The sequence below is a fragment of the Macaca thibetana genome, chromosome 1 (assembly GCF_024542745.1).
Source record: "Macaca thibetana thibetana isolate TM-01 chromosome 1, ASM2454274v1, whole genome shotgun sequence".
Lineage (NCBI taxonomy): Eukaryota > Metazoa > Chordata > Mammalia > Primates > Cercopithecidae > Macaca > Macaca thibetana.
Genome location: NC_065578.1, coordinates 24232202 through 24258678, shown reverse-complemented (window position 1 = coordinate 24258678; position 26477 = coordinate 24232202). Strand labels below are relative to the sequence as shown.

Below are 26477 nucleotides of genomic sequence, written 5' to 3'. Positions count from 1 at the left end.
GGTGGAGATGGCTCCACCTTTTTATTATAACCTTTTCCATATACTCCAGAGTGGTCAGAACATGAAACACAGTCTAGCCAGCTCCCGATTGGCCCTGGGGGAGAAAACTCTACATATTTTTCTTTCTAAAAAGGTTTAGAGGCTGGGCGTGATGGTTCACACCAGTAATCCCAGTACTTTTGGGAGCCGAGGTGGGCAGATCACTTGAGCCCAGAAGTGTGAGACCAACCTGAGCAACACAGTGAGATCCTGTCTCGGCAGAAAATAGAAACATTAGCTAGGTGTGGTGGTGAGCACCCATAGTCCCAGCTACTTGGGAGGCTGAGGCAGGAGGATCACCTGAATCCAGTGAGGTTAAGGCTGAGTGAGCCATGATCGTGCCACTTCACTCCAGCCTGGACAACAGAGTGAGACCCTGTCTCAAAAACGGTGTTAGGCCACGCGCGGTGGTTCATGCCTGTAATCCCAGTACTTTGGGAGGCCTAGGCAGGTGGATCGCCTGAGGTCAGGAGTTCGAGACCAACCTGAACAACATGGCGAAATCCTATCTCTACTAAAAATACAAAAATTAGCTGGTCATGGTGGCAGGCGCCTGTAATCCCAGTTACTTGGGAGGCTGAGGCAGGAAAATCACTTGAACCCGAGAGGCAGAGGCTATAGTGAGCCGAGATTGTACCTTTGCACTCTAGCCTGGGCGACAAAGTGAGTCTCCATCTCAAAAAAACAAATAAACAAACAAAAAACCACAGTTTTAGAGTTAATTCCCACGGGGATTCTATACACACACACACACACACACACACACACACACACACACACGCGCGCGCGCGCTCATGCACACACTGCATTCACCTGGGAAGTGACAAGGGCACCCTGGGGGAATTCAAACGGTGGTGGCCCTGGTTTGGTGTTGCTGCCTTAGCTTAAGGTCACACCAGCCTTCAACCTTCTGCACCACAGCAGAATGGGGCAGGAGGCGTCTACGACTGCTCCTTTTGTCTGATGTCCACAAGGACCTATTTGTTCTTGACTCAATCCAGGAAGACGAGAAGGGAGAGAAGTCACTGGCAGCCTGAGTCAACTCTCCTGCCCCACCCCTGACTGCTTGGATCCCCCTAGGGGTGACCCCTGCTGAAACTGGCTTCCTGACTGGTTCCCATCAGGGCTGTGCTGATGGCTGGTGCCCAGGCCTGCCCCTGGGCACAGGGTACTCTCCCTTGGCAACACTCCAGCTTGTGCCACTTAACTTGGGACTGATTTGGTTCTGTTTTGAGTCCCTTCAGGGGAGGGGCCTATCTTATTCAACGTTGTTCTTTGTTTTCCTCACATACTAATAACTTAGCAAATAGCTATTGGAGCAAAAATGAAAATAAACAGAACCCTAAAAGTGGGATGTTTTAAAATTTTATTTATTTATTTATTTATTTATTTATTTATTTACAAACAGGGTCTTGCTCTGTTGCCCAGTCTGGAGTGCAGTGATACAATCATAGCTCACTGCAGCCTCTGCCTCCTGGGCTCAAGTAATCCTCCCACCTCAGCCTCCTGAGTTACATTTTTTTACAGGTGCCCGCTACCATGCCCGGCTAATTTTTGTATTTTTACTAGAGACGGGGTTTCACCAGTTGGGTCAGGTTGGTCTCGAACTTCTGACCTCAGGTGATCCACCTGCCTAGGCCTCCCAAAGTACTGGGATTACAGGCGTGAGCCACCGTGCCTGGCCTAAAACTGTTTTTGAGACAGGGTCTCACTCTGTTGTCAGGCTGGAGTGAAGTGGCACGATCATGGCTCACTCAGCCTCAACCTCACTGGGTTCAGGTGATCCTCCTGCTTCAGCCTCCCAAGTAGCTGGGATTACGGGTGCACACCACCATGCCTAGCTGATTTTTCTGTCTTCTGCAGAGACAGGATCTCACTGTGTTGCTCAGACTGGTCTCAAACTCCTGGGCTCAAATGATCTGCCCACCTCGGCTCCCAAAAGTACTGGAATTACAGCCTCCTGAGTAGTTGAAACCACAGGCATACACCACCACACCTAGCTTTTTTTTTTTTTTTTTTTTTTTTTTATAGAGATGAAGTCTCACTGTGTTGCCCAGGCTGGTCTCAAACTCCAGGCCTTAAACAATCCTCCCACCTCAGCCTCCCAAAGTGCTAAGATTACAGGTTTGAGCCACCATTCCTGGCCTTAAAAGTGTGATTTTTTAATGTTGTATTTTGAAATCTCTAGGACTCTCCCTAGAAGATAATAGCAATAACCAACTCCTTTATTGCACTTGACATATATCAACTCACTTTGCCCTTACCGTGGCTCCAGAGGCATTGGGTCCACCTTATAAATGGAGGCACCAAGGCACAGAGTGATTAAATAAGTTGCCCAGGATCACACAGCCAGAAAGTGGCTGAGTCAAGATTCCAGCCCAGGCAGCCTAGACCTGAGAGCGCGCTCCTAACCACTGCATGTCACTATCTTAGCACCTCCCCAGCACAAACTGGCCCTTGAGGAATGAAATACTGCCGCCGGCACACATGCTCCTGAGTTAAGCCTTTGTCAATGAAATGAACACCCACTTAAAAGGAATAACTTGTCCAGGCACCATGGAACATTGAGTAACCCCTTATTCTAAATTCCTGGTCCCTGTAAGACTCCTTCCCCATGCCCTTTGCCCTTTGCTGATCTTCCCCTAAAGTCCTGGAGGCTTAAGCGGGCATAGTCTGCAGCAAACACTGAGGAAGCTAAGTCCAGACTTCAGAGCACAGGCTTTGGATCTAGGCCAGCTGGGTTTGAACCTCACATTTGTGATCAGCTGGTGTGACTATTTCCAAAAAATCCATTATAATCCTCTGCATGACCCTCTGTAAAATGGGGATACCGAATGGTAAGCTAGCACGATTTTACAGAGACTCGCACAGAGGGTTAATTTTTTTAAAAATTTATTATTATTTTTGAGATGGAGTCTCACTCTGTCACCCAGGCTAGAGTGCAGTGGTGAGATCCCGGCTCACTGCAACCTCTGCCTCCCGGGTTCAAGTGACTCTCGTGCCTTAGCCTCGAGAGTGGCTGGGATTGCAAGCATGCGCCACCACGCCCGGGTAATTTTTGTATTTTTAGTTGAGACAGGGTTTCACCATGTTGGCCAGGCCAGTCTTGAACACCTGGCCTCAAGTGATCCGCTTGCCTCGGCCTCCCAAAGTGCTGGGAGTACAGGCATGTGCCACTGCACCCAGCCTTATAGGGTTAAAATGTAAAAGAGGTGATGCTGTTACAAGCCTGTTTTACAAAATGCTCTTATAATAAATCATTATCATCACTGTTGCTGTGGTTGTAGCATCATCATCATTAACTCCCAGAGGGAGGAGGGAGTCTCAGAGCAAGGTGCTCAGGGGAGACTGGATGTCCATGGATTGTCCAACTCAGTACCACTTCCTACAGGAAGTCCTCCCTGATGAGTCCAGTCAGCATCATCCTCTCCTTCCAATGAACCCCACTAACCTTATGATATCACAGATATTCTTAGTTGACAGGCTCATGGTGTAGCCTGTCTGGATCTTAAGTACATTTTTTTTTTTTTTGGATCATAAGTACCTTGAAGACAAAAATCATTTTCTCCTCCTGAGCATGCTCATTGGTGGAGGGAAGGAAGGAATCGTAATAGTGTTAGTAAGGCTAGCGTCTTTTCAGGAGTTGGTTCTTTGTGCCAGTCTTGGTGCTAGACACACCGATAGGAAGAATACTCCTTCACATCCCCAGGACACCAACATGGGACACGTCTGATCATCATTCTTAATTTGCAGAAGGAGAAATAGGATCAGTGAGATGAAATGGCCACTCCAGTAGCAAGGCTGGGACTGGAAGCCTGGCTTGTCCTGATTCCAAATCCAGTTTCTTTCCACTTCCACGGAGAGGGAGAGAAGGGACAGTGGCCCCAGATGAGGATGGGGTGACTGGATGGCGACAGGCCCGCGAGGGAAGAGTGCCCTCTGTTGAGCATCTGAATGATGGCAGCAGAAAAGAAGACTGGGCAGAATCCCAGTTGTCAGGTCCCCTGAGGGAGCAGTCACCCCGATCATCCTCAGTCAGATGAGTATGTGTAGATCAATGCCTCATAGATGAAGGCACTGAGGCACAGAGTGGTTACGTCATCTGCCAGACCACATGGCTCAGGGTGCAGAGGTCACCTTGACGGGGGAAGAGATGGTCACTCCAGTCCACAGCATCAGCGCCCAGGTGGGTAGAAATCTTGTCTTCTATTCCCACAGAAAGTAGGCGCCCAACAGTGTTTGTTAAATGAATGAATGAATGAATGAATGAGAGGCATCCTTCCTTCTCAGTCATCCTGGCTCTCCCTCTCTCCCTCAGTATTCGGCTGGCCACCAGGAGCACTATGTCGATGCTGATCTCAATGAATGCTGTCCTGGGGAAGGTCAACTTGGTGCAGTTGGTGGTGATGGAGCTGGTGGAGCTGACAGTCTTTGGCACCATGAGGATAGTCATCTATAATATCTTCAAAGTGAGTCATGGTGCTGCGAGGAGGGACCGGGGAGAAAAGGGCCAAAAGCCCCATTTGGTGGGGTTTCTGGGGTTTTAAAAATTAAAGACAACCTGTAATCCCAGCTACTTGGGAGGCTGAGGAGGAAGATCACTTGAGGCCAGGAGTTTGAGACCAGCCTGGGCATCATAGCAAGATCCTCATCTCTAAAAAATATTTTTTTTTCTAAATTATCCAGTTGTGGTGGCATGCACCTGTAGTCCCAGCTACTCAGGAGACTGAGGTGTGAGTTGGAAGGATTGCTTGAGCCCAGGAGTTGGAGACCAACCTGGGCAACATAGCAAGACCTCATCTCTAAATAAATAGGTAGGTGGATAGATAGATAGATAGATAGATAGATAGATAGATAGATAGACAGACAGACAGACAGATAGATAGATAGATAGATAGATAGATAGATAGATAGATAGACAGACAGACAGACAGACAGGCCGGGTACGGTGGCTTACACCTGTAATCCCAGTACTTTGGGAGGCCGAGGAGGGCGGATCACCTGAGGTCAGGAGTTCAAAACCAGCCTGGCCAACATAGTGGAACCTCATCTCTACTAAAAATACAAAATTTAGCTGGGGATGGTGGCAGGAGCCTGTAATCCCAGCTACTCAAGAGGCTGAGGCAAGAGAATCGTTTGAACTCGGGAGGTGAAGGTTGCAATGAACCGAGATGGCACCATTGCACTCCAGCCTGGGGCACAAGAGCAAGACTTTATCTCAAAAAGAAAAAAAGAAACGAAAAGAAAAGATTGATAGATAAATAGATAGATGCCCAAATGAGGTTGCAAAAGTGTGGTCTGTACAAATGTTTAAGCACAACAAACCAGTGCCTTTAACTACTACAGTATAATCCTGTCGGATTGTGCTATTCATGATATAATTATGGTTGTATACAAGTAATTAATTATCAGAGCCTCACCAGCAGTGGGTCCAGCAAGTTTGTACAGCCAGCATCTTCCTTACAGTCCTCTGCTGTAACCCTGGCCCTGAGTGAGGACATAGCCGACTTTCCCATCTCATAGGTGAGAAAGCTGATGCCTGGAGAGGGGAGGGGACTGCCCAAGATCACATAGCAAGATAGTGGCAGAACCCAAGCAAGAACCCAGAGTTCCAGCCTGGCTTAGAAGAAAGAGCACTGGACTTGGAGTAAAAGGCTGGGGTTTGCATCCCAGCTCTGCCATAAATCCCTGTGTGACTCTGGACAATTTAACCTCTTAGAGCTTTAGTTTCTTCATCTGTAACATGAGGGTAGCAGTACTACCACATAGGGTTTGAGGGAGTAATTGAATTAATCACATAAGATGATGCATGTTTACAAAAAAAAAAACTTGAAGCCCCTTTACTGTGCCTCAGTATCCCAAAGGACTTTGGAGTTTACTCTGAGAAATACAGGGAGCACTAGGGAGTGTTGAGCAAAGGAGAGCTGGGCAGAGGAGAGCTATGATCCGACTTATGTTTTAAGATAATCACTCTGGCTTCTGGGTTCAGAAAAGACTGAAGGGGCAAGGGAGGAAGCAGGTGGAGACCAGAGCGGCAGCGATTGCCATCATCCAGACTCAGACTAGGACAATAGCTGTGAGAGTGGTGGGAAGTGGTTGGATCCTGATTGTATTTTAATAGCAGAATTGACAGGATTTGCTGATAGACTGCACATGGGGTGGGAGAGGGTCAAGATGACTTCAAGGTTCTGATCTGGCACAACTCAGCGGCTGCTGGTGCCATTTACTGCGATGGGGAACACTGGGGTGGGATAGATCTGGGAGGGAAAACCCGGAGTTCAGTGTCAAATGTGGTAGCGTTAGGGTTAAGGTTGGGGGCTAGAGATGTGTATGAAACATCCCAGTGGAGACACTGAATGGAAATGTACAGGTCTGAAGCTTAGTGGAAAGGTTGGGGCTAGGGATACAAATTTGGGAGTTGTTACGATACAGATGGTATTTTTTTTTTTTTTTTTTGAGATGGAGTCTTGCTCTGTCGCCCAGGCTGGAGTGCAGTAGCCGGATCTCAGCTCACTGCAAGCTCCACCTCCCGGGTTTACGCCATTCTCCTGCCTCAGCCTCCCGAGTAACTGGGACTACAGGCGCCCGCCACATCGCCCGGCTAATTTTTTGTATTTTTTAGTAGAGACGGGGTTTCACTGTGTTAGCCAGGATGGTCTCGATCGCCTGACCTCGTGATCCACCCGCCTTGGCCTCCCAAAGTGCTGGGATTACAGGCTTGAGCCACCGCGCCCGGCCTACAGATGGTATTTAAAGCCATGAGACCCAAGGAAATCACTCAGGAGTGAGGATAAAGAGAGATGGGAAGAAGTCTGAGAACTGAGTGCTAGAACACCCGGCATTTTGGAGTGGGGACATGTGGAGGAGCCAGCAAAGGAGACAGAATTGTGCTTGGAGAGGCAGGAGGAAGCCCAGGAGAGGGTGAGGTCCTGGAAGGCAAGGAAAGAGAGGGCCTCAGGTGGGTTGAGTGCTGCTGAGAGGTCAAGTAGGATGGAGGCTGAGAAGTAGCCATTGGATTTGGCAAGGAGATCTTGGCATGCGTGGTTTTAAAGGAGGATGAAGGCAAAAGCCTGGCTTGACTGATTCAAGAGCAGGAGATGAGAAAGTGAAGACAGCATGCAGAAGCAGCCCTGCCAAGGACTTTGCTATAAAGGGGAACAGAGAAATGGAGAAGAAGCGGGAGGGCAATAATCTGATAGAGAGAAGAAAACTCTGATGAAACAGAAGAGAAATGAATTGTAAGAGTCAAGCCTTTGAGTTGGAAAGCGGGAGTAGGATTTTGTGCCTTTAGGCTGATGCAGGGATAGTTCATCTTAACGAGAGAAATGGCAGGGACTGTGAATAGACTGGCAGATTTGGTGGTGGGTGCCACAGGTTCAGTCTCCTGTAGGGAGAAGAGAAAATTCCTTACTAATTACTTGTATTTTCGCAGAGAAACGAGAGGCACCGTCATCAGCCTCATGTGAGGGTGGGAAGTAGGGATGGGGTTTGTGGAGAGGGAAAGTGTGATATGGTCATCTGTGGGAGTAGAAGAGAGTGAGAGGACTAGGGGGGTGCAGCGGGACTGCAGGCTGGCACCAGGGTCCCTAGGGCTTGTAATTGGTGGAAAGTGCGTCAGTGACCAGGGCTGTGTGCAGCTGCTCCAGGCAGGTGTGGAAGAAGCAGAGTTGAACTTGCCCAGCCTGGGGTGCTGCCCAGAGTGAGCCCAAAGCCCAAGGGAGACCAGAGATGGGGCTGTTTGCAAAGGAGGAAGCATAACAGTAGCCCACGAAATCTAAGCTGGTTAAGAAAGGAGAGAGAGTGAAAATGGGGGAGCCCAGCCAGGCAGCCTGGGTACAAATCTCAGCTCAACCCACACTAGCTGAATCCATATGGGCCCCTTAGTTGACCTCTCTGTGCCTCAGTTTCCCTATCTATAGAATGGGGATAAGAATAATACTACTTCCTAGGGCTGTTGTGAGGATTGAACAAGTGAGCGAACACGTGTTCAATTTTGAACACTGTTCTAAAGCGTTTAGAACAGTGCCTGGCATGGGGTAAGTGTTGTGGCAGTGCTGTTATTTTCATCATCACCATTGCTCTCAGGCCCCATTGATTGGAACTGTTGAAGGGAGGCAATTTAAGGAAGTGAGCTGGACAGATAGGAGGTGGTGGTGGTTATCAGGTACAATGCCTGAAACTGAGGCTACGGAGGCAACACAGTTACTGGTAATGACAAGGTCTAAGGCTTGACAGTGGGTGGCAGAAGTGTAACGTAGGGAAAGATAGGCGAGCGGTCAAGGAACCGAGAGGGAAGGAGTTGGGTGGACTAAGATAATTTCTGGGAAGAACGATGGAGAGAAAGGCTAAAGGGCAGGAGCTGACATCATCAGGGACCAAGAGGCGGCCAGGAGACTTAGACCACAGCAAGGAAGGGACAGTGTGATGGCATCTTCTTCAAGGGAGCTGGGGATGTTTGGGGTGGAAAAGAGAACAATGATCTTGGAGGGAATATGGAAAGGTTTTTGTTTTTGTTTTTGTTTTTGTTTTGAGACAGAGTTTCGCTCTTGTCACCCAGGTTGGAGTGCAATGGTGTAATCTCGGCTCACTGCAACCTCTGCCTCCCAGGTTCAAGTGATTCTCCTGTCTCAGCTTCCCAAGTAGCTCGGATTATAGGCGGAAACCACCACGCCTGGCTCACTTTTGTATTTTTAGCAGAGACGGGGTTTCGCTATGTTGGCCAGGCTGGTCTCAAACTCCTGACCTCAGGTGATCCACCTGCCTTGGCCTCCCAATGTGCTGGGATTAGAGGTATGAGCCACTGCGCCCAACCTGGAAGTTTGTATTTATTAATTTTTAGTTGTCTTCATTTGTGTATGTGACTTTAACCCCTAAATACTACAGTGTATATTACTTTTTTTTTTTTTTTTTTTTTTTTTTGAGACAGAGTCTTGCTCCATCACCCAGGCTGGAGTGCAGTGGTGTGATCTCAGCTCACTGCAATGTCCGCTTCCTGGGTTCAAGCAATTCTGGTGCCTCAGCCTCCCGAGTAGCTGGGATTAGAGGCATGTGCCACCATGCTTAGTTAATTTTTGTGTTTTTAGTAGAGATGGGGTTTCACCATATTGGCCAGGCTGGTCTTGAGCTTCTGGCCTCAGTTGATCCGCCTGTCTCAGCCTCCCAAAGTGTTGAGATTACAGGTGTGAGCCACCATAACCAGCCTCAGTGTATATTTCTGATGGGGTTTGGTTCTATATACCCTACCAAATCTCATCTCGAATTGTAATCCCCACATGTTGAGGGCCAGGCCTCATGGGAGGTGACTGGATCACAGAGGTGGTTCCCCCATGCTGTTCTTGTGATAGTGAGTGGGTTTTCAGGAGAGCTGATGGTTTGAAAGTGTGGCACTTCTTCTCTCTCTTCCTCTCTCTCTCTCACCTGCCACCATGTAAGATGTGCCTTGCTTCCCCTTCACCTTCCACCGTGATTATAAGTTTCCCAAGGCCTCCCCAGCCATGCCAAACTGTGAGTCAATTAAGCCTCTTTTGTTTACAAATTACCCAGTCTCAGGAAGTATCTTTATAGCGTGTAAAAACAGACTAATACAATTTCCTAAAACACAGGGACATTCTCTTACATAACCATAGTTCAGTTAACAAAAATGAGAAGTTGACATTGATACATTATGATTACCTTATTCTAATTTCACCAATTGTCTTAATAATATCCTTTCTAGAAAAATATATATGTATATTTTGTGGTTGAGGGTTACATCTTGCATTTAGTTCTCATGTCTTATTAAACTCCATCAATCTGGAACAGTTTCTTCATCTTTCTTTATCTTTCATGACCTTGACATATGTTGAAGTTTTGAGCCAGTTATTTTGTAGAATGTGGGTTTGTCTGCCATCCCTCATGATTAGATGATGGGTATGCATTTTTGGTAGGAATTCAACAGAAGCCGTGTGCGCCCTTCTTAGTATATCATATCAGAAGACAGACTGTCAATTTGCCCCATTACTAGGTGTGTTAACTGTGATCATTGGGTTAAGATGGTACCTGCCAGGATCTTCCACTGCAAAGTTACTATTTTCTCCTTTGTAATTAATAAACATCTTGTGAGGAGATAATTTCCTATAGGAATCCTGTTTATCATCCAACTTTCACCCACTGATTTTAGTGTTCATTGATTCTTCCCTGAATAAATTAGTACTATAATAATTGCCAATGTTGGTTTTCTAATTCCATCTTCCCTTCAATAGTGGGCATTCTTCTGTAAGGAAAAGTTTTCACTTCTCTGTTCATCCACTCATCTCTGTATTTGTTTATATCACCATGGGCTCCTGGATTCTGGTTTGCACACTTCCATTTTCTGCTTTTTCTCTCTGCTTAATGTAAGGATTAATGAGAACTCCCTGATTCCCAGGAAGAAAATGTAACCAGAGCTTTCTTAGGAAGAATGGAGAGAATTCAGTATAAGAACCATAAAGGTATGTCTGTGTAGTATGGATAATTTTAAAAAACAAACAAACAAAAAGAACCTCCAAGGGCAGGAGGTGCTGCCAGACTCAGGAGGGCACTGGAACTGGCTATGAGAAGCCGCTGAGATCCCAGGTAGTCTGTGCTCTCCATCTTTTGGCTCTGTTTCTCTCTGTACATCTAATGTCTCTGTACACCAGCTTTCTCTTGAGCGAAAAACGTGTCCCCTCCACCCACCCACCCACCTCCACTTGTTCCTGCATTTCTCTGTCCCAGATCCTGCAGAAAACAACTCTTTTCTCTCAGTTAGTCTCCATTCTGCAGTCCAGGGAGAGAGAATCGGATCAGTCTCCTGGGTTATTTTTCCACTCTGGTCCGACCAGCTGCAGCTGGCATGGGAGATGGTTCACACAGTGAAAACATGGCTGTCAAGAAGAGGGGTAAATTTCAGAGGTGGAACACTCCCTGCGAGCCCGAACCTCTTCCTGCTTTGTTGCAGTCTTCATAACGATTGCTTTAAAAGACTGCATTGATATAACATCATCTCCTCTCTTCTCTGCAGCTTTGACTTGCTAACTTAACTGGTGTAGAGGAGGGCTTAGCACTGATTTTGGGTGTTTATTTTCCTCAAAACTTCAATTCAGCCTGGGTTTCTTCAGCAGGAGGGCTCAGGGGAACCAGAGCCAGGGACCAGAGTCATTTCAGTGCAGGCAGCTTAAGAAATGAATATACCAGACCAAGAATCCCCAAGTGTTCTTCCTGAACTCCTTCCTGGTGGAGCTCAAAGAGATGAAAAACGCCTGCTTTTCAGTTCTTATCAGGGAATTACATAGACTTTCCTCTTTGTGTATGACTGAGGGCTTTTTACCATCATTTGTTCACTTCACAAATATTTATTTAGTATTTATATATGCCAGGACTCTTGTGGCAGTGGAAAATACAACTCTCATGGAACGTCTGTTCCAGAAGGAAAGACTGCCAATAAGCAATAAAATGGACAAAAGATATAGCATGTTAGAGAGTGGTAAGTACCACAGAGAATAATGAAATGGAGGAAGGAAACACGAAAAGTTGAGGAGAGAGAATAACTGTGAGAGAGGGTGGCCAGGGGCAGCTTCATCTCATCAAGGGGGTGATTTTTTTTAGTACAGACCTGAAGGTAGCGAGTGCACAAGCCACATGGGCACCTGAGAACAGCGGCAGAACAATGGCAGGATGCTGGGAGGGCTGTTTTATCACCCACGCTGTTTAGAATTGTCAGCACATGGTGAAAAAAAAAAAAAAAAAAAAAAAAAGTAGGCTAGGTGCAGTGGCTCATGCCTGTAATCCCAGCACTTTGGGAGGCCAAGGCGGATGGATAACTTGAGGTCAGGAGTTAGAGACTAGCCTGGGGAACATGGTGAAACCCCGTCTCTACTAAAAATACAAAAATTAGCCGGGAGTGGTGGTGGGCGCCTGTAATCCCAGCTGCTTGGGAGGCTGAAGCAGGAGAATCGCTTGAACCCAGGGGGTGGAGGTTGCAGTGAGCCGAGATCGTGCCACTGCATCCCAACCTGGGTGACTGAGCGAGACTTTGTCTCAAAAAAAATAAGTAAATAGAAAACAGACAGACTTTTTAGTTGGCTTTAGAATTGTTAGACACCCTCTACAGAAAAGGCACCCCGATTGCTTGCACCCAGGTGGACTACTCCCTTCACCCTGCCTTTGTTACATCCTGGCTAGGGGTCAGCATTTCAGGCAGCTGAATGACCCAAAGTGGAAACACACTAGTGGGTTTGAGGATGACAGAAGAGCAAGTGGAGGAGTGCAATAGGAGGTGATGTTAGAGAGGTCAGGTGAGAGTGGATCCTGTAGGGTCATGGCAAGAACATGGACCTTGACTTTCAGTGACATGGGAGCCACTGGAGGCTTCTGAGCAAAGGAGTAACATAGGCCGGGCGCGGTGGCTCAAGCCTGTAATCCCAGCACTTTGGGAGGCTGAGACGGGCGGATCACGAGGTCAGGAGATCGAGACCATCCTGGCTAACACGGTGAAACCCCGTCTCTACTAAAAATACAAGAAAATTAGCCGGGTGAGGTGGCGGGCGCCTGTAGTCCCAGCTACTCGGGAGGCTGAGGCAGGAGAATGGCGTGAACCCAGGGGGGCGGAGCTTGCAGTGAGCCGAGATCGCGCTACTGCACTCCAGCCTGGGGCACAGAGCAAGACTCCGTCTCAAAAAAAAAAAAAAAAAAAAAAAAAAGGAGTAACATGATCTGACTTGCATTTTATTTTATTTATTTATTTGATAGAGAGTCTCGCTCTGTCGCCCAAGCTGGAGTGCAGTGGCGCGATCTCAACTCACTACAGCCTCCGCCTCCCAGGCTCCAGTGACTCTCCTGCCTCAGCCTCCCAGGTAGCTGAAATTACAAGCAAGCGTCACCACACCCGGCTAATTTTTGTATTTTTAGTAGAGACAGGGTTTTGCCATGTTGGCCAGACTGGTCTCGAACTCCTGACCTCAGGTGATCCACCCACCTCAGCCTCCCAAAGTGCTTGGATTACAGGTGTGAGCCACCACACCCAGCCTGACTTGCATTTTAACAGGGTCACTCTGCCTGCTGTGTGGAGAACACTCCACAGGGAGACGGGTGGAAATGAGGAGACCAGTTAGGAGGTTATTGTAACAATTTGGGGTAGTGGTGATGGTGGCTTAAACCAAGATGGGGTCAGTGGGAAATGGTGCTAAAAATCCTGCCAATTCTGGGTATTTTTAGAAGGCACAGCTGACAGCCTTCACCAGTAGCCCACTAAGTTATTAAGCATTACTAAAGTGTGATAGTCGTGATGCAAAATTAGAATATATCTAGAATGTACCAAAGACTTTAGTTTGGTATTATAAGAAGTCTGGCTACTTCATGTTGCAAATTTTATATCACTCATCACTCCCTGCAGAGTTAAAATTCTGCTGAGAAGTAGGAATCAGTGAGGTGCATGTCTTTGTGGGTTTTTGGCACACCTAAGCGAACCTTGGTCAAAAGTATATAAGAGCTACTGATAGGCTGGGCCGCTGGGTGTGGTGGCTCCTGCCTGTAATCCCAGCAGTTTGGAAGGGAAGGATCTCTTGAGGTCAGGAGTTCGAGACCAGCCTGAGCAACATAGAGAGATTTCATCTTTACACAAAATTTAAAAATTGGCCAGGCATGGTTGTGCATTCCTGTAGTCCCAGCTACTCAGGAGGCTGAGGTGGGAGGATCACTTGAGGCTGGGAGTTGGAGGCTGCAGTGAGCTGTGACCACACCACTGCACTCTAGCATGGGCAATGGTGCAAGACTATGTCTCAAAAAAAAAAAAAAAAAAAAAGCCTGGGCGCAGTGGCTCATACCTGTAAACTCAACATTTTGGGAGGCTGAGGCAGGTGGATCGCCTGAGGTCGGGAGTTCAAGACCAGCCTGGCAAACATGGTGAAAGCCCATCTCTACTAAAAATACAAAATTAGCCCAGCATGGTGGCACATGCCTGTAATCCCAGCTACTAGGGAAGCTGAGGCAGGAGAATCGCGTGAACCTGGGAGCCGGTGGTTCCAGTGAGCCGAGATCGCACCATTGCACTCCAGCCTGGGCAAAGCCTGCTGGGTTGGGCTGGGTAAGCTCTGAACACCAGTCTCGTGGCTTCAAGTCACACCTCCTAAGTGAAGCTCTGAACTTTCTCCAAGGACGGTCAGGGCTCGCCCGTGGGCAGAGGATGCCGACACTCACTGCTCTTGCTGGGTTTTATTGCAGATAGACTACGGCATGAACATGATGCACATCCATGTGTTCGCAGCCTATTTTGGGCTGACTGTGGCCTGGTGCCTGCCAAAGCCTCTACCCAAGGGAGCAGAGGATAAATATCAGACAACAACAAGCCCCAGTTTGTTTGCCATGCTGGGTAAGGACAAGGTGGGGTGAGTGGTCTAATACTTGGGCTGAGCAGAATGGCTCAGAAAAGGCTCTGGCTGAAAAATCTCCCTCCTTTACCAACTTCCCCTTGGTGTCTGAAGCCCTTCCGTCATGATTCATTTCTTTGAGTAGTGTTTGCTAAATTCATACCTTTGAATCAAGCATTTGCTTTTAGGGACCTCTCTTCATTAATATCCACTAGAAAGGAGACACTCATTATGTGTGAGTTTAAATAAGTTTATCCAAATCCTTTGTTCTCAACTGAAAGGAGGGAATTGGACAAGTGAAGAAAGTAGGGCCCAGGGGTGAAGGAACAAGGGTGGGAATAGTAATAATGTTGTACTTTGAAAATCTGTGAAAATGATGAACTTAGACTGCTGGGAGAGGCTTATAGAAAATCGGGCAGTGAGCTTGATAATAGGCAAAGGACTATCAGGCCACGGGGTCAAATTAAAGCAGCACATTCATTAAAATAATAGTAATAATAAGCATTTGGGCCAGGTGCGGTGGCTCAAGCCTGTAATCCCAGCACTTTGGGAGGCCAAGGCGGGTGAATCGCCTGAGGTCAGGAGTTTGAGACCAGCCTGTCTAACAGGGCGAAACCCCGTTTCTACTAAAAATACAAACAAATTTGCTGGGCGTGGTGGCACACGCCTGTAATAGCAGCTACCTGGGAGGCTGAGGCAGGAGAATCTCTTGAATCCAGGCGGCAGAGGTTGCAGTGAGCCAAGATCGCGCCACTGCACTCCAGCCTGGGTGACAGAGCAAGACTCCATCTCAATTAAAAATAAATAAAAATAAGCATTTGACCATCACAGACCAGGTTCAGGAAGCGTGGGGTACGCAGACTTCAACCCTCTTGGCCTTTGTTTCCTTGTCTATAAAATATGGTTAACTGGTATCAGCTTGAGAGCTTGGAAGGAAGATGTGACTTGCCCATCTAGCTCTAAGTGACAAGGCTGAGACTCTCCAGCCCTAGGATTCTCATCCAAAAGCCCTCAAGGCTCAGACCTTTGGAGCAGGAGTGTGGTTCTCACCAACCACCCTCTCTGGCCCCCAGGCACCCTCTTCTTGTGGATGTTCTGGCCAACTTTCAACTCTGCTCTGCTGCTAAATCCAATCGAAAGGAAGAATGCCGTGTTCAGCACCTACTATGCTCTAGCAGTCAGCGCGGTTACAGCCATCTCAGTGTCATCCTTGGCTCACCCCCGAGGGAAGATCAACATGGTGAGGAGGGCGCTGCCCTTGGGCAGCACTTGGGTCTAACAGGACTAACGTATTTATGCCCCTTCCCACCCCAGGGCCAGCGTGGGTTGGGAGAGCGCATGCCAGGTGGTGGAGCCATGTCTGCCTCTACAGCGGAGCTCTAGGAAGAACGCTGGGTGGTCACATTGGGCCTGGGACTCAGGAGACTGTCCAGTGATCAAAGGCTTTCTGGGGGGAGTGGTTAAATCCATCCATGCTAACATGAAACACACCTGAGTTTGAACCTCGTTTCTGCTAGTTGCTAAAGCCAGTCACCGTGAGCGAGAGTCAGCAGCAACAGACTAGACTAGAAATCGCCAGCCTCTTTCTTCCCCACAACAAATTTCAAGAATGGAACCATCAGAATCAGAAGTAGAGAAGTATATGACACTAACCATGTGGCCCTGGTCAAGCCACTTCAACCTTTTGAGTCTCAATGGCTTCATCTGTAAAGTGGGAATTAAGAAATGGTGCATGTAAAGTGCTTAACGGGGAGTAAGTACTAGGCAAACATTAGCTGCTGCTGTTAATACAGACAGGAAATGGTGTGTGTGAGTCTTGTGGGCAAAGATGGGTGAGAGGGGAGACAAAACAGATTCTTGTGATGATGGGGGCAGGGGGTCCAGCCAGTGGTATTGGAGGGAAGTCTGGACAGACCAGTGGTGGGGCTGGGGTGGGAGGGGCTGGAGTGGAAAGAATGTGGCCACAGATGACAGCTTCACAGCAGAATTCAGTACTAAGAGGAAGTGAGTGGCCATGAGTTCCATGGTGACAGCAAGTCTAAGACATCCAGCAAGGCAGGAGTGGGTGTCAGCTCAGGGAAGCCCAGAGGTTAATCCTAGGTGAGAGCTAAGGGTGTTAGATGAGAGCAAGGCAAGGCTCCGGTTCTGGAGCAGTGAAGGACGTAGCAGAGCTATGACCCAGGAACAAGGCCCAGCTTATTGGAACTGGGCCCAGTCATACAGGGTGGCACAGGCACCACGTAGCCAATAATAATAATAAAAACAATAACAATGATTTGTGTCTACTGGGCATTTATTCATGTTCTATGCCAGACACTGGGCTAAGAGCTTTATATGTGGAAACTCATTTAATCCTTACAATAACCTTATGAAGAAGGTACATCCAAAACCCCATTCTTCTAGGCCAGGTGCAGTGGCTCACACCTGTAATCCCAATATTTTGGGAGGCTGAGGCAGGAGGATTGGTTGAGGCCAGGAATTCAAGACCAGCCCAGGCAACATAGCGAGACCCTGTCTCTAAAATATAAAACAAAAACCCATTCTTCCCACTGCCCAGGGACACATCACTAATAAGTGCAATGGGTGCCAGGATGCTGAGCACCTGGACTTCCCAGCTCATTCCCTAAATGCTGCACAATCAAGGTAACTGTGCCCTGGGCCTAAGAGGCAGTAGTGTGCTGGCCCTCATGTCCATTGATGAAGGACATGTAGTTCCAACACAGGGGAGAGGTGGTTTCAGGATCAGCAAAGCAGGGAGGATGTTACAGGGTTGCCTTGTTCCCAGCGTGCTGGTCACTTGTAGCAAGATGGTGTTCTCTCTCTACCTTGCTTTCTTTACCCAAAGCTATTTCTTTGCAGACTTATATGCACAATGCAGCGTTGGCAGGAGGCGTGGCTCTGAGTGCCTCATGTCACGTGATCCATTCTCCTTGGATTGCCATGGTGCTGGGTCTTGTGGCTGGGCTGATCTCCATCGGGGGAGCCAAGTGCCTGCCGGTAAGAGACTAGACAACTAACCCCCTCTGCTTTGGCTGAAGGCCAGCAGGGTGCTGGGACCTGATGGGCCACCATGCAGTGCACAGCTGCATTAGGCAGGTGTTGGTGCATTCTCATGATGGCTTCAACACCTAGTGAGGGATCCACCCTGGCTCGGTGGTGCATTTGTTAGGATGCTGGGGAGCAGGTGACAGAACCCATTTGAGCTTGCTTGGGCATTGGGGAGAATTTGTTATAAGGCTACTGGGGTGTCACAGAACTCAAGGACAGGGACTGGAGTGTTGTGGGGAGCCCAGAAGCCCCTGTTTTACTTCTTTCTTTGCTTTTCCTGAATATCTGCTTTATTCTTACTCTATAGACCTGCTTCCTCCTCTTCCACCCCACATGGTGGGATATAGTTTTTGCTTCAAGAAAGCAGCCTGGTGGAATCTCTTGGCCCCAATCCCAAATTCTCTGGAGAAGGGGCTCTTTGGTTTAACTTGGATAATGTTGTCTTCAGCTGGGGGTGGGCACATCGTGCATACGTGGCTGCTGCTGGGGAACCGTGTAGATGATGTGAGAGGAGCAGCACCCGGAAGAGGGTGCTGGGCGGATGTCCAGGTCGTGTCCACTTCTGATTGTTTAATTCTTCTTCTAAGTGGATGGATCTTTCTTCAATACTCAGCAAATCCTGATCATTCCAGAATAATTCATTATAGCCAATTGGTTATAATGTGCTTCTCTAAGGTTATAATGTGTGTCCCTAAATATTTAGGGACAACAAATCTTCATGGGTTTGAAGACTTGATGGTGGAAAAAGGAGTATATATTTGAAGGCTGGATTTTGATGAACAGTGATTATTCAGGGAGTCCATTTCAACCTGAAATTAGGAAAAACTGGCCGGGCGCAGTGGCTCACGCCTGTAATCCCAGCACTTTGGGAGGCCGAGACGGGCAGATCGCCTGAGGTCAGGAGTTCAAGACCAGCCTGGTCAACATGGCGAAACCCATCTCTACTAAAAGTACAAAAATTAGCCAGGCATGGTGGCGGGCACCTGTCATCTTAGCTACTTGGGAGGCTGAGATGCGAGAATCACTTGAACCTGGGAGGCAGAGGTTGCAGTGAGCCGACATCGTGCCACTGCACTCCAGCCTGGACGACAGAGCAAGACTCTGTCTCAAAAAAAAAAAGTGTTTTATATACACATTGGAATATTATTTAGCCATAAAGAGAATGAAATCCTGTCATTTGCAGCAACGTGGATGGAACTGGAGGCCATTAAAAAATAAAATAAAATAAATAAGGAAAAACTGATCAATAGTTTGATTTGACCAAAACCAGGGCAAATCTGATTTTCATCTTTGCAAGGGGAGCAAATTTCTTTTATCTCCTCTGGCTTTGAAACCCTGAAATGAAAGGAGGAAAGGCAGAAAAAAGAACACATAGCAAGTTATCGTCAGGCTCAGTGCCCATCACATTCCCTGAGCCTGCTTCCTTGACTTCATCACTGGCAGGACTATTCAAAGATGATTCACTCATTCATCCATATATTCATTCATTCATCATTCCTTCATTCAACACATACGTTTTAACATTCATCCTGCTTTTCAAGCTATAGTTTAGTGAGGGAAATGGATAAACACAATACAGTGTGAGAACAGTTGCAGGGCACATCTAAGCTAGCCCGGGGTGGGTCCGGAAATGCTTCCCGGAGCAGAGGAAACAGTTGACAGCCAAGTGTTGACAGATAAGTAGTATTAGCCAGGGAGAGACATGGGGAATGTATTCCAGGCAGAAGGAACAATGTGTATTAAAGGTTATTGGTAAGAAGAGTGTGTGGCCCAACCAGGAAACAGACATTCTAAAGGCATAGGGTCCACCCAGGAGCATGGTGGACCCAGATCCCTGAAAGATGGGAGGTGCTCAGGCACACTTCCTGGGCTAGTTGAGGAGTCTGGATTTTTATTCTTTTTTTTTTTTTTTTTTTTTGAGATGGAGTCTAGTTCTGTCACCCAGGCAGAAGTGGCACAATCTTGGCTCACTGAAGCCTCCACCTCCTGGGTTCAAGTGATTCTCCTACCTCAGCCTCCTGAGTAGCTGGGATTACAGGTGCCCAACACCACGCCTGGCTAATTTTCATGTGTGTATGTATGTGTGTGTGTGTTTGCTGTTGTTGTTGTGTTTTGAGATGGTGTCTCCCTCTGTTGCCCAGGCTGAAGTGCAGTGGTGCGATCTTGGCTCACTGCAAGCTCCGCCTCCTGGGTTCACGCCATTCTCCTGCCTCAGCCTCCCGAGTAGCTGGGACTACAGGTGTCCACCACCATGCCCAGCTAATTTTTTGTGTTTTAGTAGAGACAAGGTTTTGCCATGTTGGACATGCTGGTCTTGAACTCCCAACTTCAGGTGATCCGCCCACTTCGGCCTCCCAAAGTGGTGGGATTACAGGCTTGAGCCACCACGCCCGACCTGGATTTTTATTCTGAAGACTAATGGGGATTCTAAGGAAGGAACCAGCCTGATAGAATATGCATTTGTGTCCACATCTGCTGGCTCACGGCTGTGTGGGAGGCTGAGTGATGGGGAGGAAGGATTACTGAATGGGGATCTGGAGGTGTGGCCTCATGCTTTGTTTCTAACCAGCTGTGTTGTCTTTGGAATGGTGCTTAAATTTGGGCTAGACCAGTGGGTCTCGGTCACCGCCCAGGGGACATCTGACAATGTCTGGAGGCATTCTTGGTTGACATAGTGGGGTGGGGGCTACTACTGGCAGCTAGTGGGGAGAGACCAGGGATGCTGCTTAACATCCCACAGTGCACAGGGCAGCCCCCATCACAAGGAACTATCAGCTGAAACTGTGCATAGTGCCTACACTGGACCCTTGCTACTGAAAGTGTGGCCCGTGGACCAGCAGCATTGGCATCACCTGGGACCTTGTTAGAAATGCTCTTAGACCCCACTCCACATCCACTAAAGCCCACTGTTCATTTCAACAAACTCCCCGATGATGTGAGTGCACATTCAATCTGAGAAGGGCTTCTTTGAGGTGAGCCTTAGTGCCCATCCCCCTTTGGTGGCCCCAGATGCCAAGGGTGTGTGAAAGGAGTGGGTAGGGAATGTGGGTCTCACCTGCCAATCTGCTTATATTAACACTTGTCCACAGGTGTGTTTTAACCGAGTGCTGGGGATTCACGAGAGCCACAGCGTGCACTACACCTTCGGCTTGCCGGCTCTGCTTGGAGAGATCACCTACATTGTGCTGATGGCGCTTCGTGTCGTCTGGGCCAGCAGTAACATGTGGGTCACTGGGCTTACCCGCCATCCCCGTAACACTCCCCTCCAACTCAGGAAGAAATGTGCGCAGAGTCCTTAGCTGGGGCGTGTGCATTCAGGGCCAGGTGCTCAGTTGGCTTCAGTAAATGCTTGTTGGCTGATTTATTCAGAAATTCTGCCCAGCCCCTACCTTGGATAGATTTATCACCTCTCCAGGCCACCTCTTCTTTCCAAATAGAGCAGCCTAGGTGTAGAACAAAGGCGCGAAATCTGAGACCCCACAAAGACAGAGCAGGTCAAATAGGCCCAAGCCAATTAAGACTGTGGTTCAGGTCATGATGCAGAGCTTTGCTGTGGACCTGCTCCCACTGCGTACTAGCTGGGCATGCGGCTTAACCTTTCTCGGCCTCAGTCACCCCATTGTAAATGGAGATAATGATACTGTCTCCGCTCATAGGGCTGTTGGGATGCTACTGGATTTAATAAGCGAATGCAGGAACATGCTAAGCACAGCCCGTCCCTGAGGCCCAGAGAGGGGTGGACCTTGGCTGAGGTCTCACTGTGAGGTGGGAATGTGGGCCTCCAGACCAGAGGGAGGTCCTATGGCCCCTAGACAGTGGACAGCAATGGTCAGTTTGACACACCAGAGCCCTGGCCATTACCTCCTGGATGTTGTGTGAATATTTTCTGGACATGGCTTATATAAAATGAAAAAGTGAATTGGGTGCAATATAGGGATGGATTTTTAAAGATGAACTGATAGCCTGATGATAATCATATTCACTGATAACATTTACTACTGTTATTGACTGCTTTATAAGTGTTGAGCATTAGGCTAAAAACCATTATATGCGTTTTCTCCTTGAATTCTCACAACTGCCTACTGAGGTATTCTCAGACTCTAAGAAATGATATTTAGGAGAAGTTATCTGCCCAAGATCACTGGGTTGGAACCTGGCTGTAAAAATGGCTGAAGCAGGTGATGAGGAGCTGATGTGTTTGGAGGTGTCTCAGAGAAATCATGGAGGTGCTGGGGTTCCTTCTGGTTCTTGGATGCCTTATACAGAGACAACCGTAGCCCCAAATTATAGGGATCACATAACAGTGGGTGAGACATCCTTGCTTGGGGTGAGGAGGGGATGACCTGTGTGAAGCAAGGCGCCTCTGTCATGGGTTCCAGTGATGTGTCTGCCACTGTCTTAATAACTGTGCAATTCTAAGCAGAAGCTTTCCTCCCTCTGGGCCTGAGAGTTCCCCTCTGTAAGATGAGGACTTGACCTAGCAAGGTCCCACTCGGATGCCTGTAGAGAACAGGCAGGGGAGGTTAGAAAAAAAAAGCCCGTGAAGGAAGGGAGCTCTTCAGCTCGCACCCACCATCACAGTGCAGGGACCCAGGCTCAGTGTTGCCAGATCCAATGACTTCTCAAGAGAAGCTTGAAATCTAGAGTTTTGCATGTGGTCTCCCAAGTACTGGCGGAAAATTCAAGATTGTTAGTAACACTGTGTGGCTAAATTCTGCTTGTGGGCTGTCTAGATCCCCAATTCTATGATTCTGTGGTTCTCTGGAAGCATTGGTTCTCCACAGCGCCTGCGTCACCTGGAAGCTTGTTAGAAATGCAAGCCCTACCTGTGGCCCCACCTCAGACCTACCCAATCAGAAATCTGGGGGTGGGACCTAGCAGTTCATGTTTTAACAAGCCTCACAGGTATTCTCTTGCAAGCTCAAGTTTTAGAACCACTTACCTATAGCCAAAAAAGAAAAAACCAATCAGTGGTTTGCTGGTAAAGGATTAACTTAACAACTGGCTCTCCAAGAAGATAAAGCCTTGATTGGTAACACTTGCAATTTCTATGGTACAAACGCTTCCCACATGACTGAGTTCAAGCTGTCAAGGAGACATCACTGCACATGGACTTGGGAAGAGATGAGATCAGCCCACTGAGCCTATGGGAACTGGCTCCAGCACATCTCTGCAAGTCAACTCTCATCAGGGTGAGTGAGTTGAGGACCAAGAAGCAGTTATCCTCTTGCCTTTGCAGGACCCAGGCAAAGGGAAGGGCATAGTGACTGATGATCTCTCATCCAGAGGCCTTTGGTCTGCTGAGAGTAAAATGTGTGGGCTTCACCAGGCGTGAAGCCAGCCTTGCAGCCTTGGTCATGGTACTCAAATTCTCTAAATCTCAGTTTTCTATCTGTAAAATGAGAAAATAAGACCTGTGTCACAGGGTTGCTGTGCAGATTTAGCAACAGAACATAGCCCCTTTCTCTATGATGAGTGATGCTGCATCAGTATGAGGACATCTCTATGTAATGGAAAGATGGAGAGAGGATTAAGGGCAAAGTCAGAACACTTAATAGGAACTGTGGATTAGCTACTTGGTGGCATTGGGCAAGTCAGTTAACTTTGTATTAATTCCACAAACAATATTTCCCAATTTCCTATTCAGATGAGCATATGTGATTGAGTCAGATGCTGTGATCAGAGCCAGGATGGAGCATTTCTCACAAACTGTGGGATTTTTAAGTGATGGGAAGGCACACTGAAATGGCATTGAATCATGCGGTGCAGATATTCTTTTTCAATTCTCAATCCTCTGATTACATCAGGGAGAAAAGAAAGTCCCCACTTAGGCTGAGAATCTCTGTACCCTTCTAGCTCTTGTTAACCACTCTTTTGAATAGCAGAGAAAACCTCAGGCTGCCATATCTGGGAGAGATTTTAGCAACATTTTGTTTTCATTATATCTCTTTTTACAGCTACCTCCCATTTCCCTTCCATTTTAAGCTAGTAACACAGTTTTCTTTTAAATTCATTTATTTAAATGTAAAAATAAGTCTATTTGGAGAAAAAAAATTTAAATAGCATCTCTGGAATGCCAATATGGCTAAATTCATGAATGTTGTCCTCAAATGCTGAAATCTGGGAAGCATCTGGCCAAGCTTTGTGGACAAGCCTGCCTAGTTTGAATCCCAAGAGCCGCCCATTCCAAGCCACAAAACATTGGAATTCTTGGTTCACTTGCCTAACCTGAACTTGCCCTCTGTGAAATAGGGACACTAATAGCTCACTCACAGGGCTGCTATGAGGACGTGTGTTGAGTGAGGTCTGGCCAGGGAAGACCCCGTGCAGGGAGACTGTTATCATGGTGATGGATTTCTGCTTCATTCATTTCTTTTTCCAGACAGCATCATATAGAATGAGTTGTGGGGTGGCAGTCAGCAGATTTGGGTTTATCCTTTATTCTGCCACTTATTACTTAAAAAACAACAAAAAACAACCCCAACTTATATAGTATAAGCTATATCCAGAAAAGTACAGATATCATACAAGTACCATTTGATGAATCTTCTGATATCCCTACATAACCAACACCCAGAACCTCTTCATGCCTCATTCTAGGATAACCACTAACCTGACTTCTAACAGCATCAGTCAGTTTTTGTCTGTTTTTGTACATTATATATGTGATGGTTTGAATGTGTCCCCCAAATTTCATGTGCTGGAAACTTAATCCTTCAATTCATATGTTGGTGGTATTTGGAGGAAGGGCCTTTGGGAGGTAATTAGGATTAGACAAGCTCATGGGGTGAGGTATGATGGGACTGGTGACTAATAAGAAGAGAAAGAGAAATCTGAGCTGGCATGCTCTTGCCCTCTCACCGTGTGATGACTTCTCCATGTTACGATACAGCAAGAAGGCCCTCACCAGATGGTGACACCATGCTTTTGGACTTCCCGGCCTCCAGAACTGTGAGCTAAATAAATTTATTTTCTTTATAATCGCCCAGTTTGATATTTTGTCATAGCAACAGAAAATGGACGAAGAAAGAAAGTTAATGCAAGAAGTAGAGTTTTTGCTGTAACAGATTCCCAAAAATGTAGAAGTGGCTTTGGAACTGGGTGATGGGAATAGGTTGGAAGAGTTTTGAGCAGGCTAGAAAAAGCCTGTATTGTGAAGAATGGAGCTTAGGCCAGGCATGGTGGCTCAAGCTTGTAATCCCAGTGCTTTGGGAGGCTGAAGCAGGAGGATCACCTGAGGTCAGGAGTTCGAGACCAGCCTGGCTAACATGGTGAAACCCCGTTTCTACTAAAAATACAAAAAATTAGCTGAGCGTGGTGGTGCACACCTGTAATCCCAGCTATTCAGGAGGCTGAAGCAGGAGAATCATTTGAACCCGGGAGGCAGAGATTGCAGTGAGCTGAGATCGTGCCATTGCACTCCAGCTTGGGCAACAAGAGTGAAACTCCATCTCAAAAAAAAAAAAAGAAAGAAAGAATGGAGCATTAAAGACAGTTCTGCAGTTCTGGTGAGGGCTTAAAAGAAGACCCCAGAACTAGGGAAAGTCTGGAACTTCTTACTGGTTACTTAAGTCACTGAGATCAGAATGCTGATAGAAATGTGACTGGTAAAGGCCATTCTGATGAGGTCTCAGATGGAACTGAAGAACCACGTGTTGGAAACTGGAGCAAAGGTCATCCTTTTTATAAAGAAGCAAAGATCTTAGCTGAACTTCATCTGTGCCAGAGTGATTTATGGAAGGCAGAAAATTGTGTAGGTCAGCCATGTTGTAGAGAATGAAAGAACATTTTCAGCTGAGAAAACAAAGTGAGGATGTGACCAAGCTACCGATTCATAAGAAAATTAGTACACATAGAACAAAGCCAGAGGCCGTTCATCAGGACAAGGGAGAAAAACTCCAAAGGCATTTCAGAGATCTTCAAGGCTGCCCCTCCTGTTACTGGCCCAGAGTTTTAAGAGAGCAGAATGGTTTGGAATGACCAACTGCTGCCCAGGCTGCCTTGGTCTCTGCTCCCCACATTCTGGTGCAGCATTCCTCAGCCATCCCAGCTGTGGCTCAAGTGGCCCCAGGTGTGATGTGGAAGGTAAAAGTCATAAACCTTGGCAGCATCCACATGGCACTAATTTTGAAGGCGTGCAGAATGCAAAAGCTGAGGGGGCATTGCCTTCTTCCACCTTCAAAGGATGCTATGAACAGCCACCACAGAGAGCCCCCTAGCAGAGCAGTGTCTAGTGGAGCTACAAGGGTGGGGCCACTGCCAATTCCCCAGAACGGGAGAGCTATCATAGTGCAATGCCAGCTTGGGAGAACTGCAGGCATGAGACTCCAACCTGTGAGAACTGCAGCATGGGCAGAGCCCAGCAAAACCACAGGGGCAGGGCTCCCCAAAGCTTCGGGGGTCCAAATTTCATAGTGTGCCCAGGAGGTGGCACATAGAGTAAAAGATCATTCTGAAGGTTTAAGGTTTAATGTTGTTTTCTATGTTGGGTTTTGTACTTTCTTGGAACCAGTTACCCTTTATTCTTTGCCTCTTTTTCCTTTTAGAATGGGAATGTCTGTCCTATGCCTGTTCCACTGTTGTATTTTGGAAGTAGATAACTTGTTTTGATTTTACAGGCTCACAGCCAGAGGGAATCTCCCATAATGAATTGTACCTTAAGTCTCACCCACATCTGATTTAGATGAGACCATGGACTTTGGACTTTTGAGTTGGTGCTGGAAAAGTTAAGACTCTGGGGGTTGTCTAAATGTGGTGTTTCATGCCTGTAATCCCAGTGATTTGGGAGGCCGAGGTGGGAGGATTGCTTGAGCCCAGGAGTTCAAGACCAGCCTGGGCAACATAGTGAGACCTGTCTCTGCAAAAAAATAAAAATAAAAAAATTAGCCAGGCATTGTGGCATGTGCCTGTAGTTCTAGCTACTTAGGAAGCTGAGGTGAGAGGATCACTTGAGCCCAGGAGTTTGAGGCTGCGGTGAGCTATGGTCCTGCCACTGCATTCCAGCCAGGGCAACAGAGTGAGATTCTG

General features: G+C 47.4%; 3 protein-coding genes across 13 annotated transcripts in view; 2 read left to right on the top strand and 1 right to left on the bottom strand.

The window, feature by feature from the left end:
• LDLRAP1 (low density lipoprotein receptor adaptor protein 1) overlaps positions 1-26477 on the bottom strand; it is a 552589-nt gene that overhangs the window by 161578 nt on the left and 364534 nt on the right. The window lies entirely within an intron of this gene.
• The window catches only part of SYF2 (SYF2 pre-mRNA splicing factor), a 466254-nt gene that overhangs the window by 349122 nt on the left and 90655 nt on the right, over positions 1-26477 (top strand). The gene's annotated exons all lie outside the window — the stretch shown is intronic.
• LOC126955324 (RH-like protein) overlaps positions 1-26477 on the top strand; it is a 68158-nt gene that overhangs the window by 22421 nt on the left and 19260 nt on the right. For 4 of the 9 annotated variants that reach the window (XM_050791794.1, XM_050791817.1, XM_050791807.1 and 1 more), the window contains exons 3-7: positions 4358-4508; positions 14257-14404; positions 15476-15642; positions 17262-17399; positions 20540-20673. In XM_050791794.1, coding sequence (XP_050647751.1) covers positions 4358-4508; positions 14257-14404; positions 15476-15642; positions 17262-17399; positions 20540-20673 — 738 coding nt within the window. Of the gene's footprint in view, positions 1-4357; positions 4509-14256; positions 14405-15475; positions 15643-17261; positions 17400-20539; positions 22643-26477 lie in introns of all 9 variants that reach the window. The other 5 variants (XM_050791825.1, XM_050791834.1, XM_050791801.1 and 2 more) reach the window with 4 other exon arrangements.